Below are 13,145 nucleotides of genomic sequence, written 5' to 3' on the forward strand. Positions count from 1 at the left end.
CTGCAACTTTCGCCGAGTCCACCTCAATACCGCTGCTAGAAACGACGTGGCCTAAGAACGCCACCTTCTCTAACCAGAACTCGCACTTACTGAACTTCGCGAATAACTTGTGCTTTTGCAAGGTTTGCAGTACTGTGGTTAGATATCTGCTGTGATCCTCTTGATTCTTTGAGTAGATGAGAATATCATCTATGAATACTATCACGAACTAATCAAGATATGGCTGAAATACGCGATTCATGAGATCCATGAAGATCGCTGGCGCATTCGTCAACCCGAACGACATCACAAGGAACTCGAAGTGTCCATAACGAGTCCTGAAAGCAGTCTTGAGAACATCGGCGTCTTTCACTCTCAGCTGATGATAACCAGAACGCAGATCAATCTTGGAGAATACTGAAGCTCCCTGCAACTGATCAAATAAATCTTCAATCCTCGGGAGTGGGTATTTGTTCTTCACTGTAACTCTGTTCAACTCCCGGTAATCAATGCAGAGCCTCATCGAACCATCCTTTTTTTCACAAACAAGACCGGTGCGCCCCATGGCGAAAATCTCGGGCGAATGAACTCCTTGTCAAGAAGTTCCTGAATCTGTTTCTTGAGTTCTGCCATCTCTGTCGGTGCTAATCTGTATGGTGCTTTCGATATCGGTGTGGTACCTGGCATAAGCTCAATAGAAAATTTCACCTCTCGCACCGGTGGTAAACCAGAGACGTCATCAGGAAAAACGTCTAGAAAGTCCCGGACAAAAGGAACATCGGATGCTGACTGTTTGGGCGTCTCGGGAACAGATACAAGAGTAGCTAAAAATGCTCGGCACCCTCGATGCATGAGTTTCCTAGCCTGGGCATAAGGTATTATACGCGGTAAATTAAAATATCTGTCTGGTTCGAATAAGAATTGTTCCATCCCAGGCGGTCGGACCAGAACAGATCTCCACTGGAAATCATTCAAAACTCTGTTCCTCAATAGCCAGTCCATCCCCAGAATGATATCAAATTTTGGCGTTGGCAGAACGATAAGATCCGCATACACAAGATTACCATGAAGTTCAAGGTCTATATCTCGGATCACATTAGTAGCTGTCATCTCCTCTCCAGAAGGCAATGCTACTGAATACGCTATGTCTAGCCCAATTGTCTTGATCTTGAGAGAATTTGCAAAGGTTTCTGAAATGAATGAATAGCCCCTGAATCTATCAAGGCTTTCGTAGCTGAACTGGCTATAAAGATTCTCCCTGAAAGATTGGAATATCATGCTAAACCCAATAGTTTTACAAGAACTATGCTTATAGACATGCAAAGGTCAAAGTTCTTTTAACCTAAATTCCCGTAGCTAACACTGATTAGAACATGCAATCATATCATAAATTCTAAGTTCAAAATCTTAATCCAAAACATTAAACTTCACATACAACTTAAAGATTTAGGATATATGTCATGAGCATCGTCTCCGGGTTAGTCTCCGCAGCATGGAGAGCAAAAACTCTGCCTTGGGTAGGCAGATTCTTCTGAGGGCAATTCTTCAATATGTGGTCAGTACTACCACATTTGTAACACTTTCCCGAATCATTCATACAAGTCCCAGCATGACGACGTGAGCACTTGGCACAAACTGGGTACTCCACTGTCCTCGGGACTGCTCGTCCCTGCTGTTGCTGCTGCGGCCCTCTGTTCCTGGGTGGACCGTGGAAAGGTCTCTTATTCTGATGCTGTTGTTGAGGAGGGCGGTGTGGTGCCTGAAATGGTCGTTTACCCTGGTGATCGCGCTCAATATCATTCTGGTCTTGCTCTACCGCTAGATCTCTTGAAACAGCAACATCATAGGTAGTAGGGCCAGCCACCCTAACATCACGGCGCAAGATCGACCGCAGACCATTCAGAAAATGCCTCAATTTGGCTCCAGCATCATTAGCAATTAGGGGTACAAAATGACATCCCCTCTCGAACTTACGGATGAACTCCGTAACAGTCAAGTCTCCATGCCTCAGGGTCATGAACTCCGTGGTCAACCTGGAACGCACCTCTTCAGTAAAATATTTAGAGTAGAATACCTCTGTGAAATGCGTCCAGCTCAAAGTAGCTAAATCCAAAGCTACAGATGCTCCTTCCCACCACAGGCGAGCGTCTTCTCCAAACAGATAAGTCGCACAACGAACCCTATCTCCATCTTCGAGCCCCATGAACTCGAAAATAACCTCAAGGGACTTAATCCAGCCCTCGGCAGCCATAGGATCTGACGTCCTTAAGAATTCCTTCGGTCGCATCTTCATGAACCGCTCATAGATAGCCTCCGGCCCCGTCTGTCTGGCTCCCACTGCATTGTTCCCCGCAAACTGTGCGAAGAACTGAGTCATCACAGCTAGCATCTGGGCATTCATGTCTTGTGGAGGGGGTGGTGGTAAATCTCTCTCATCGTCCTCATGACGATGCTCATCACCTCCCGTTCGATCAATAATGTGTCTAGGAGGCATGCTGTTCCATAATTATAACCCATACGTAACCAACATGCATAATTCCACTATTTTCTTTAAATTTAAATAAATACTGCATAATCGTAATCTTGACATAAAATATTTCATGCAATCATGATGCAAAAATATTTCATGATTTAAACGAAATGCGTAAACGTAAAACTTACAGACCAAAGACGTGACTTCATGAGCTTCTCGAGAGCAGTAGTAGTACAACCCTTTACAAGATCATAAGCTCTGATACCAACTGTAAAGGCCCGTATTTCGTATTCGTATTTTATCTGAATTATTAAAAAATTTTCTAAAGAAATAATTATCTTGCCTCATTTATAAAATAAACATGTAAATAATTTTAACTTTAAAATAACAGCGGAAATCAACATTGTGTTTCCAACAACAACTTAAAATAATCCAACAGAATAAAATTTAGTTTGAACGATAAAAGGTGCATAAAAAACATGAGGTCCTCAGGTTTACTACTGCTGCCCCAAAATAGCTCACTGGTCTCCGTCCGCAGTCTCGACCTCATCAATACCTACAAAAATCAAGTCTAGTGAATCTAAAGACTCAACATGTATATATCGCGAATAACAAGTAAATATATCATAAAATCGCATGCAGCGTAAAAATATGGTATCGTAAAGCGCATGGTGAAAATCGTATCATAAATAAGTATAACTACGTGCACATCTGAAAATCATACGTAAAAACTTTGCTCAATAGAGCTCTGTCATATCATATCATAATTTTCTGGTAGAGATAATGTTTCTAAGCAAGTGGCCCATAACATAACGTGAGCACCTGATCAGACTAAACCACAGTATACTGGGCGGTAGAGATCACAACAGCCCTTGGACTGGATATCCGTACCCATACATAATCATAAAACGGTCGTAAGTCACCGGGTGGAGAGGTCCTCGGTTGCGCCTACCGACTTCCAAGCCCATAAACATAAGGTGGCCACAAGACATATCGCATATATATCAAAAATAAACATTTTTTATTTTTATGCACGTAATATAATTATATCCTTATTTTTTTTACCCGATGAGTTGGATCGCTCCCAGGCTTACTGCAACCTAATTCTATTATGTGACACATGCAAATATTCTTATCTTGACCAAACTTATCAATAGAACAAAAAACGAGACTATTATGACCAACAACTTAATTTTTCAATCATGGCTTCGTACCAAAGCAAACCAACATTAAACTGATGTTTAAACATGATTAAAAATACCCCTAACATACTGAAAAATACTCCTGAGGACTGGAAAACACGAAAATGGGTGGATGGAGGCCAAAATCATGAAACGCTCTTTCGAGAGTCACTTTGGCACATTGCACCGTAAATTCTCGTACGACCTCTAAACTTAACCGAATCACGAATGGCCAAAAACATGACTTTCCTAACTCATTGAGGTACTGTCCAGTCCAAGGCCATGGGCTAAAAGCCAACCAAGAACTCAAACAAGCACCAAAACCAAAACTAAAAGTTGCTGTCAAAATACAGCAGCAGCAGCTTGTGTATTTGTGGTGTAAACTCTAAAATTTAATGACCATTGGCCTGAACCACCGACCAAAGACTCTTACCAACATCCTAAGGCATGGCTTGGACCATGGCTAAGGGCTAAAAGCCAACCACCACCCAAGCAACCGCCTAGGACAGTCACAGCATACCAGCCGAGAGCATCCCTTGTGGTGGAGTGTTTTGTATTGAAATATTTTACTGTCTTGTCTCGTTCCAAGGGTCATTTGATCGACCATGGCTCAATCTAGACATGATGGAGAGTTGTATGAACCATGGCTATGGGCTAGAAGCCAACCACAATCCATCCAACACCTCAAAAACCGAAAGTTACTCACACAGAAAATGATGAAACCGAAATGTACTTGTGATGTTTTGGTGAAATTTCGATGGATCCGTGAACCAATCCTTGAAGGGATGATTTGGTTACGTCCTTGACATTTTAAGGTAGGGTTCCAACCCTGGCTACAGCCCCTAGGACAGCCAAGATTCGAACACACCCATTAAACAACTCAATGACAGAAACCTTGACACAAAATCTGTAACTCATAATAATGTTGCTGTCAATTCTTTCTCTTGAGTGTATGGACTTAAACCAACGAACCAACAACACCCTAAGACACTCTAAAACATTCCTAGAAGTAGTCATGTGTGCCTGGAAACGAAGAAACACCCTGTAATGAACAAAACATCTCAAACCGTGAAGTTGGAAACCAAAAGAGTTGAGAAAATCTGTGCAGATTTTTACTTGGGAACTTGCTGTCAATTTCGTGATTTTTGCTTGAATCATGGTTATATAATGGTTTAAAAATATCTATAGGACTTGATTGAAGAGAAAAGAAACAATATATACATGCCTGGAATTTGTTTTGAGGAAAAACAAACCAATACGACCAATACGAGCGGCGGAGTCGGAGTTGGATTTCTCTTCTTGTTTCTGCTGTTCTTACACGATTTTCAGCTGCTGTTTTCTGATATGTTTCAAAGGTGAGGGTGTAGGTTTGTTAGGCAATGAAGAGGAATGTTATAGGAGGTGTTAAAGGTGCCATAATATACATTAAGTTGGGGGTTACAAGTCAAGAAGTTGAAAGAATTTGAAATGCTTCTCCTTCTCTTGGCTGGCCGATTCTTTGCTCTTATTCTTGTTGTCATTCACGTTATTTGCTAGCATAGAGGGGTTGAGGAGCTTTGAAGAGAATTATGGTGCATGTATTACCTATTATTATGGAATTTAAAAGTGGGAAATGAATACACTATAAAAATCATTTAGTGATGATTTGAATGGGGTTTGTTACACATTTGAATTTGTTTAAAATTTTGACCGATTTCTTCTTAATTTTGCATGGTATATTATGGTTTGAACCTTGCATTTTAATTATTTAAGGTTTTTAAATACCCACTATACATTTTAGTGAATTAACATATTAATTTATAATAAACTCTTGTATGGTTTTGCATGGATTCAAATTTAAGTATTTAAATACTATGTTTATTTTCTTGAATATATATTATACCTAGATTAATTCATCATCAATTGTTTACACCTTTTAATTTAAGCTTTGATTAAATATTAACCTAAAGAACTTATTCAATAACTTAACTCTAATTAATTTAATAAATCCTAAAACATTCTTTTTCTTTAAATTAAATTATTTCTTCACTTAAATTAAATTTAGGAATATCTTTCTTATTATTAGTCTTATCTCTAATCTCCAAACTTCGGCCCGGCCTCGCGTATTTATCTTGAAAAGATAAAACTAAACATCTACTTTTAAAATAAATAAAACACTTCATATATTCATAAAAATTCATTTTTAATTTAAATAATAGAAATTATGCATAACTTATAATTAATCTGATTTTCGGGTTCTACACTAGTAGTATGTGTTTAAAGTGTAGTAAAAAAATTGGAAAAGTTTGGTCAAGTTTCGGGTTTATTCGGGACCCAGTCCATGTTTTAAAACGAATCATATAAGTTTTGAACGGGCTCGAGTTTACATCTGAGAAATTCTTATTATTATGTTTTGAGGTGTTTTAATGAGTTTGGTAGGCTTCGAGTAGAAATTTTGAGGTCCAATGGTAGAATGATCAATTAAGGTTTTCGGGGGAAAAACAGTCATTTTGCATGCGGGTCGAGTTTTTAATCCTGGCAATAGCGCCCTAAACACGATTTTGAAATGTTTTAAATGTTTATGTTATCATGTATATGAATTTTTATGAAATAATGAAAAATATGTTTCATGCTTGATTTTTTTAAAAAAATTCGTATATGCATGATTTTTATAAGTGATGTAAATGATGACACGTTTTGAAGGAAGTGAGTTGGTTGTGACTAATATGTATATGTATACGATGAGCTGTAAGGCCAAGGCTCAGTGGATGTGTAATACTGTCGCTGATGTCACCGCCGCCGGGTACCACGGTTATACGTAGATGGATCCATCGAATAGATCTGATACTGTAGAGCTGATACGAAAGTCACAACTAATGAATAGAATTCAATTAAAAGAGATGAACACGTATATGTTGATATGTTGAGACCTGCTTTGACACGTATGCTTTATTATGTTTACGTTTACGCTTTAAAGATCATGAAATGTATTTTTATTACAGTACTTTTCACTCTTGCCTGCTATATATATGTACTTGCTATAACGTTACAAGTGTGTTGAGTCATTATATCATTAGGTGTGAATGATACAGGTGAGCCTATTGATCAGGAGATTGGAAGTGCCGAAGACTGAGTAGGCAGAGTTGGATGTGCGCACGCGAACCCAAGGACCGTATTTTCCGCACATCATGCTCATGAGATATGAGTGATTTGGATATTTTTCTTACACGCTTTTGTTTTATATGTTGATGGTTGTTAAGATTTTGCATGCTTCGCTTTTGAATTATTTTGCTCGACAGTCTAGGATTTGACGTTCGTCATATTTTTAACTGTAGTGTTTTTACTGATAGTTGAATACTTTTATTTTTAAAATATGAAATGTTCAACTTTTATCGCATGCATGCTTAAAGATGTATATTTTCGAAAATGAGTTTACAAAAAAAAATCCTAATAGTATTTTCATTACGTTACAATTCTGTCAATTTTCTTTTGAGAAAAGAGACCCTTCATGTCAAAGTATCTGAATTGCTCGGGACATATTTCTCAATTAGCATTTCTTTCATGGGACTTGAAATTTGGCGAATAAAATCACATTACTAGATTTTCTTTCACCCCTGAATTTCATATATATTTAGTTAATAACATAATATATTCATCCACTAAATAGATGTCATGTAATTTAAGACTACACAGAGAATGAGTATATTTCTTTTTGTACTATGTGTCTTGACTGTTAAAACCTACCCTATAAATTGTGATTTAAATAGGGTAGTCATTATTTTGGCTATTTCACTGAGAGATTCTCCGATTGACTAACTCTGAGGTTTCTAACGAAGTCACGTCTCATGCAATTTTAAGACTAATTTCTAAGAATTTAATGAATCATTCTTTGTTCAGATCAAATGTTTATGCAACGATTTTTATAGCATATGTCCAATCATCTATGAGATCTTTTCTATTTTTTGAAGTCCGGAACATTAATGTTAAGAATAAACCCGTAAGGATGTATAGGTTCCAAAATATATTTCACATAGGGTGTCTGATGTAAGGGAATTTGACTTCTCCTTGACCTGGATCTTGCTAGGTTTGCTTCACCACTAACCTAGAAATCATTTCAGGTTCCTCCCATGTTTGTGTCATAGGATCCTACATTTTCCCTTGATGATTCTTGTATTTGCTAATTAAGGGTTGTTCACTACTTCCAGTAGTGTTCATTTTTAGATCTACAATCTTGAGATTTACAATGAACTCTGCAAGTTCTTTGTAGATGATCTAGATCAATCATCTCCATAGTTGTCATCAGCTTAAATTATTTTATGAGATAATTTTAATTAGATTGATCTTTTTTTCATCGGTTACAAGTTTGATATTACTTTGGCATTTCCTCTTTGGTGTAATAAGGCTTTAGTACCAAAGAACAATGATAACCTTTCTTTCGAGATTTTTTTTATTAGAATTTGGTTGTTGTTCTAGAGTTTGAATATCATATAATTTTTCAAGAATTTCTTCTTGTTTTTCAAAGATCTCCACAATTTTATGTGATACATAGTATAGTTGATTATCATAGTTATGCACCGTCTTTTGGATCTCTCTATGATATCCGGAGAGTTTAGAAAAATTCATGACTATTTCTAAAAACCTATTACTTTGAATCATTTCTGGTCCAGTTTTAAACAAATAATAAATATAAGGATATTTTCGTTATAGTTAGAGAGTTTAAACAAAGTTTTTAGGATATAGAGAATTAATGACAATTTATGTTTTGATTTGGAAATTTATCTTCAATTCTCCCAAAAAATATCAACCAATAAAGTTTAGTAAATAATTAAATTAATAAAATTTTTGCTCAGAAAAAAATACCAGCGACCCAATTTTGCAGTCATTCATGTACGTTTTCTTTGCAGGCCTCGTTTTTTAATATCAATGATGTTGCAAAATTTATTCATGCGAGAATCGAAAAGCGGCAACCTCAAGCATAATCAAAGAAACTATCAAAATCGTCCAAGTTCGGGGGAGAACATTAGGTGGAACATAATTACAAACAATAAAAATAAAATATACAACCTAACAAAATCATCGAGATCGATGTATGATTTTTTATCAACTAATTCAAAAAGTTTATCTTTTATGCTGCTCTTAATAGTGGACAGTAGTGCAGTTTTTTTTTTTTTTTTGACAGAAAACTTGTAATATTATTCATGACGAAACGAGGTCTGTGATTATAAGCTTAACTAGCCAACTAGAGAACTCCCCAAATTTCCACACAAAAGGTGAAGAGGAGGAAACAGTAAAAGAAGCTAAAGAGTGTGACACAGTATTAGCCGTACGTATAACGTGATCCAACTGTAACTGAGACTGACTTTCCAATAAGCGTCTGATATTTGTGACAATAGTTCCATTATAACCGAGATCCACTTTAGGGCAAGTGATTGCTTGCACTGCCAGTAAAGAATCTGAAGTAAGTTGATGAATCCTTAAGGGATGATTTTGTGTCATTTGGATTCCTTCCTCAATGGCAAAGAGTTCTGCGGCAGTGACAGATGGTGGTTTGATAATATGCTTTCCAAATGCTAACACAGGCTGCCCTTCATGATTCCGCACAATACCCCCCAATCGCATAAATGTTTGAATTAATGTTGTAAGCCGCATCAACATCCAGACGCAAGTGATCAACTGGTGGTACCGTCCAAAACTTTGGTGATTGTTGATGTGTAAGCAAATTGGCAGATGATATCACCGAAGCTCTTGCTGTATGATATGCACATAGCAAGCTATCACACCAATCAACATTAACCACACTTGTCCTAGCGTCAGAACTATGAATAATACAATTTCTTTCCATCCAAATAGCATAAGTTCGTATGGTAAAGAATTCAAAGTCCTCTCGATTGAACTTATCCCTCATACAAAGAGCAATATAAAAAACATCCAACTTACATACTCCTTTTAGCATATGCCAAAACTTAGTTCCTTTCCAGCAGTGTCTGATAGCCTGGCACGAGAATAGAGCATGGCTCGTTGACTCACTCGAATCTCCACAAAGTGCGCATACTTCAATTGTAGGAACATGGTGAGCCTGCAGGTTCCTTGTAGTAGGGATAATATGATGTAAGGCACGCCACCAGAATATGCGGACTTTCGGAGGGATTGAAACAGGATCACAAAAATTTCCACCAATTCTTTAATCGAATTTCTGAACAAGTAGCAGGAAGGTCATAGAGCCCAATAGCCAATTTATAGCCATCCCTTACAGAGTATTGGCCTTTTGGATCGAAAAACCAGTACCTAATATCATCTCCTGCCAAGCCATTAAGAGGGATTGATAAGATTTCTGCCACAACATGAGGAGAGAACTGTTCCTTCACCACTTGTTCGTTCCATTTCCCTTGTCTGAGAAGAGTACTCACCGTAGGGAAGATAAGATTGTTTTGTGTGGTGTTTTTCTGTAGACCTACACCCGGAATCCATTTATCTGCAAATGTAGCGATCTTCTGGCCATTTCCCACACGCCAATGCAGCCCTTTCTCCAACAAAGGTCGGCTCCACAATAATGATCTCCATATATAAGATGTCTTACTTCCGAGATGGGCATCCATGATATCTCATGGCGGAAATATCTTGCTTTAAGGACTTTAACAACCAACGAATGGGGGTTAGCAATAATACGCAAAATTTGTTTGGCCAACAGAGCCTTGTTAAAAGTCTCGAGGTAGCGAAAACCCATTCCACGCAAGCACTTTGGCCGGCAAGGCATCTTCCAAGATTTCCAGTGCATTCTCCTCGAGGCTTCATCCCCACCCCACCAAAAATTAGAGCACTCCCGTTCTATATCTTTGCAAATTGATGTTGGGATATGGAAGCAAGACATAGCATAGGATGGGATGGATTGGATCACCGATTTTATCAACGTTTCTTTCCCTCCAATGGAGAACATTTTCCTTTTCCATCCCTGCATACGTTTAGTCACCCTCTCCACAAGATATCGAAACTGAAGTCTCTTCTTATGGGCTGAAAATACTGGAAAGCCCAAATATACCTCCTGATTCTGCACCACCGGAATAGCAAGCATAGTTTTAATAGATTCCACTACACCATCACTAGTGTTCGGGCTAAAGGATAGCGATGACTTTTCAAAGTTAAGTAATTGACCCGACGCTTTCTCATATAGAACCAGACATTGTTGAACACCAGCACAGTTTTCCATGGTTGCTTGAAAAAATAGTAGACTATCATCAGCAAAGAATAAATGAGTAATCGAAGGGCACGTAGGAGCAATACGCACCCCTTTGATCAAATTTCGGGCTTCAAAGTATAGTATAGCCGATGAAAAACCATGATCACACAATACAAATAAGTATGGAGAAAGCGGATCACCCTGTCGTAGTCTCTGCTAGGTGTAATACCTCCACTGAGCACCCCATTCACACAAAAAGAATATTTAACCGATCGTACACATCTCATCACCTTTTCAACCCAGATATGCGAAACGCCTAGTTGGATCATGATGCCCTCCAAGAAGCTCCATTCAACTCGAACATAAGCCTTACTCATCTCAAGTTTTAAAGCTGCATAGCCTTTATGTCCTCCCTTCCTGCTTCGAATCCAGTGAATTGTCTCGAAACCCTGAATAATATTGTCCGAGATGAGCCGATCCTGAATGAAAGCACTCTGAAAATCATTCACTGTCTGCTTTAAGATCGGCCTAAGCCTGTTTGTGAGAGTTCGAGCAACAATATTATAGCAAACATTACACAGGCTGATAGGACGAAAATCTTTCATAGTCATGGGAGACTTAATTTTTGGTATCAAATTGACTATGGTATCATTCCATGCATCAAGTGGTTGCCCATCATTTAGAATCCTTTGGACTGCCTCAATTACTTCCCCACCAATCGAATTCCAGAACTTTTGATAAAAGAACACAGACATACCGTCACTCCCCGGAGCTTTATCAGGATGCATATCAAATAAGGCCATCTTAATCTCTGCTGCTGAAAAGGAGGCATTCAGTATAGAATTCATGTGCTCGTCAATAATCGGCTCGACACAATCAAGGATATTTCTTCTGTCTTCCAGAGTAGGATTATTCGACGCAAACAAATTGGTGAAATAATCTTCAATAATTGAACTCATTTGAGCTTCCTCAGTACACCAATCCCCATGGCTTGAGACCAAGCCCCGAATATGGTTCTTGTCCCTTCAAAATGATGCGCAAGAATGAAAATATTTCGAGTTCCTGTCACCATGGGCCAACCAACTGATTCTACTACGTTGCCTCCAGTACATCTCTTCTTTATGTGCTAGTATTTCTATCTCTTTCTCTAGAGAATTTATTTGTTGCACATTGTCCATCCACTTATCTCTAGTTTTCAAGTTATGAAGCTGCATCCTCTTGTGTTTTAGTTTCCGAGGGAGATTTCGAAATCTGTTACCAGCCCATGTTTGAAGGGCTTGCTTACAGCTCAAGATCCGATCTTGTAAGGTCAAAGAAATGTTTAATTTTTGCCACCCAAGCTCCACTATATCCTTGCATTCTTCCTTAGTGACCCAATGAGGCTCAAAACGAAACGCATGGCCCCTGTGCACTAACTGGTCATTTGTCTTCCCCAACTCAAGCAAGATCGGCCTATGATCCGAGTGATAAAAATCAAGGGATTGAGCTTTTGCCACTGGATACAGCAGTCGCCATTCAAAATTAGCAACAAAGCGGTCTAGTCTTTCAATTATAATATGTTCCGGGGATCGGCGATTTACCCATGTAAAAAGGTCCCCACTCCCGTGAAGATCTTGCAGGCCACAATCACTAAGAGTATCTCGAAAGGCTCTAGTTTGAGCAGCAGGCCTTCTATTACCCCCGAATTTCTCGCTATCGGAACTTATTTCATTAAAATCTCCTCCTACCAACCAAGGAATACCATGCAATTCCGGTACCCTGCTTAGCCGATGAAGGAGAGCCCATGAAGAATGTCTAAGTTGCGTTTATGGGTGACCATAAAAACCCGTAAATCTCCATCATTTCTCGTCATTTTGTACCAGAAAATCTATGTGTCCCAATGTATAAGAATATATGGTAACGTCAAAAGGCGATTTCCACAGTAATGCCAATCCTCCGCTTCTACCAACACAATTAACCACAAACATACCAGAATATCCCAATACATCTTTCCACCATGTGAAGTTTGAGTCCCTCCTTTTTGTTTCACATAAGAACAGGAGGGTTGGGTTTCTTTCTGCGAGTAGTCGCTTAAGTTCACGGAATGCTCGTTGGTTCCCAAGCCCTCGAGCATTCCAAGAGATGCAACTCATTGGTTTCGGCGGGGCTGCTTGGCAGCCGCCGTCGCTTGTTCTGGTATATGACAGTCATTGAAGACTCCAACCTTTCGTTTGTTAATGGTGCTCTCCAAGTCTGCCAACCTCAACTGCTGCTGATTGCCCCGATCCAACCCTCCAAGGAGAAACGACTCTGTCAAAGAATGTCCTTTCTCCCTAGCCCGTCTATTCCATTTCCTATCGGCCTTAGATCCTATATGCCC

General features: G+C 38.8%; 2 protein-coding genes across 2 annotated transcripts; both read right to left on the minus strand.

The window, feature by feature from the left end:
• Positions 1-8,808: 8,808 nt before the first annotated feature.
• Positions 8,809-9,261, minus strand: LOC142556914 (uncharacterized). The gene has a single exon (XM_075668406.1). It carries the CDS (start codon positions 9,259-9,261, stop codon positions 8,809-8,811), a length of 453 nt encoding a protein of 150 aa, XP_075524521.1.
• Positions 9,262-10,902: 1,641 nt separating this feature from the next.
• LOC142556916 (uncharacterized) lies at positions 10,903-12,918 on the minus strand. The gene is made up of 3 exons (XM_075668407.1): positions 12,707-12,918; positions 11,897-12,544; positions 10,903-11,809 (listed from the first exon to the last, which is right to left on the minus strand). Exons 1-3 carry the CDS (start codon positions 12,916-12,918, stop codon positions 10,903-10,905), a joined length of 1,767 nt encoding a protein of 588 aa, XP_075524522.1.
• Between the last annotated feature and the right edge of the window lie 227 nt (positions 12,919-13,145).

The sequence above is a fragment of the Primulina tabacum genome, chromosome 9 (genome assembly GCF_025594145.1).
Source record: "Primulina tabacum isolate GXHZ01 chromosome 9, ASM2559414v2, whole genome shotgun sequence".
Taxonomy (NCBI): Eukaryota; Viridiplantae; Streptophyta; class Magnoliopsida; order Lamiales; family Gesneriaceae; genus Primulina; species Primulina tabacum.

Bases quoted from the DNA above. Each gene is read 5' to 3' on its own strand.
- LOC142556914 (XM_075668406.1), bottom strand. From the start codon at position 9,261: ATGCGGCTTACAACATTAATTCAAACATTTATGCGATTGGGGGGTATT.
- LOC142556916 (XM_075668407.1), bottom strand. From the start codon at position 12,918: ATGAGTTGCATCTCTTGGAATGCTCGAGGGCTTGGGAACCAACGAGCA. The intron at 12,545-12,706 runs GTGGAAATCGCC...TCGGCTAAGCAG, and splicing joins AGCGGAGGATTGGCATTACT to GGTACCGGAATTGCATGGTA. The intron at 11,810-11,896 runs GTACTGGAGGCA...ATCATTTTGAAG, and splicing joins CTAGCACATAAAGAAGAGAT to GGACAAGAACCATATTCGGG.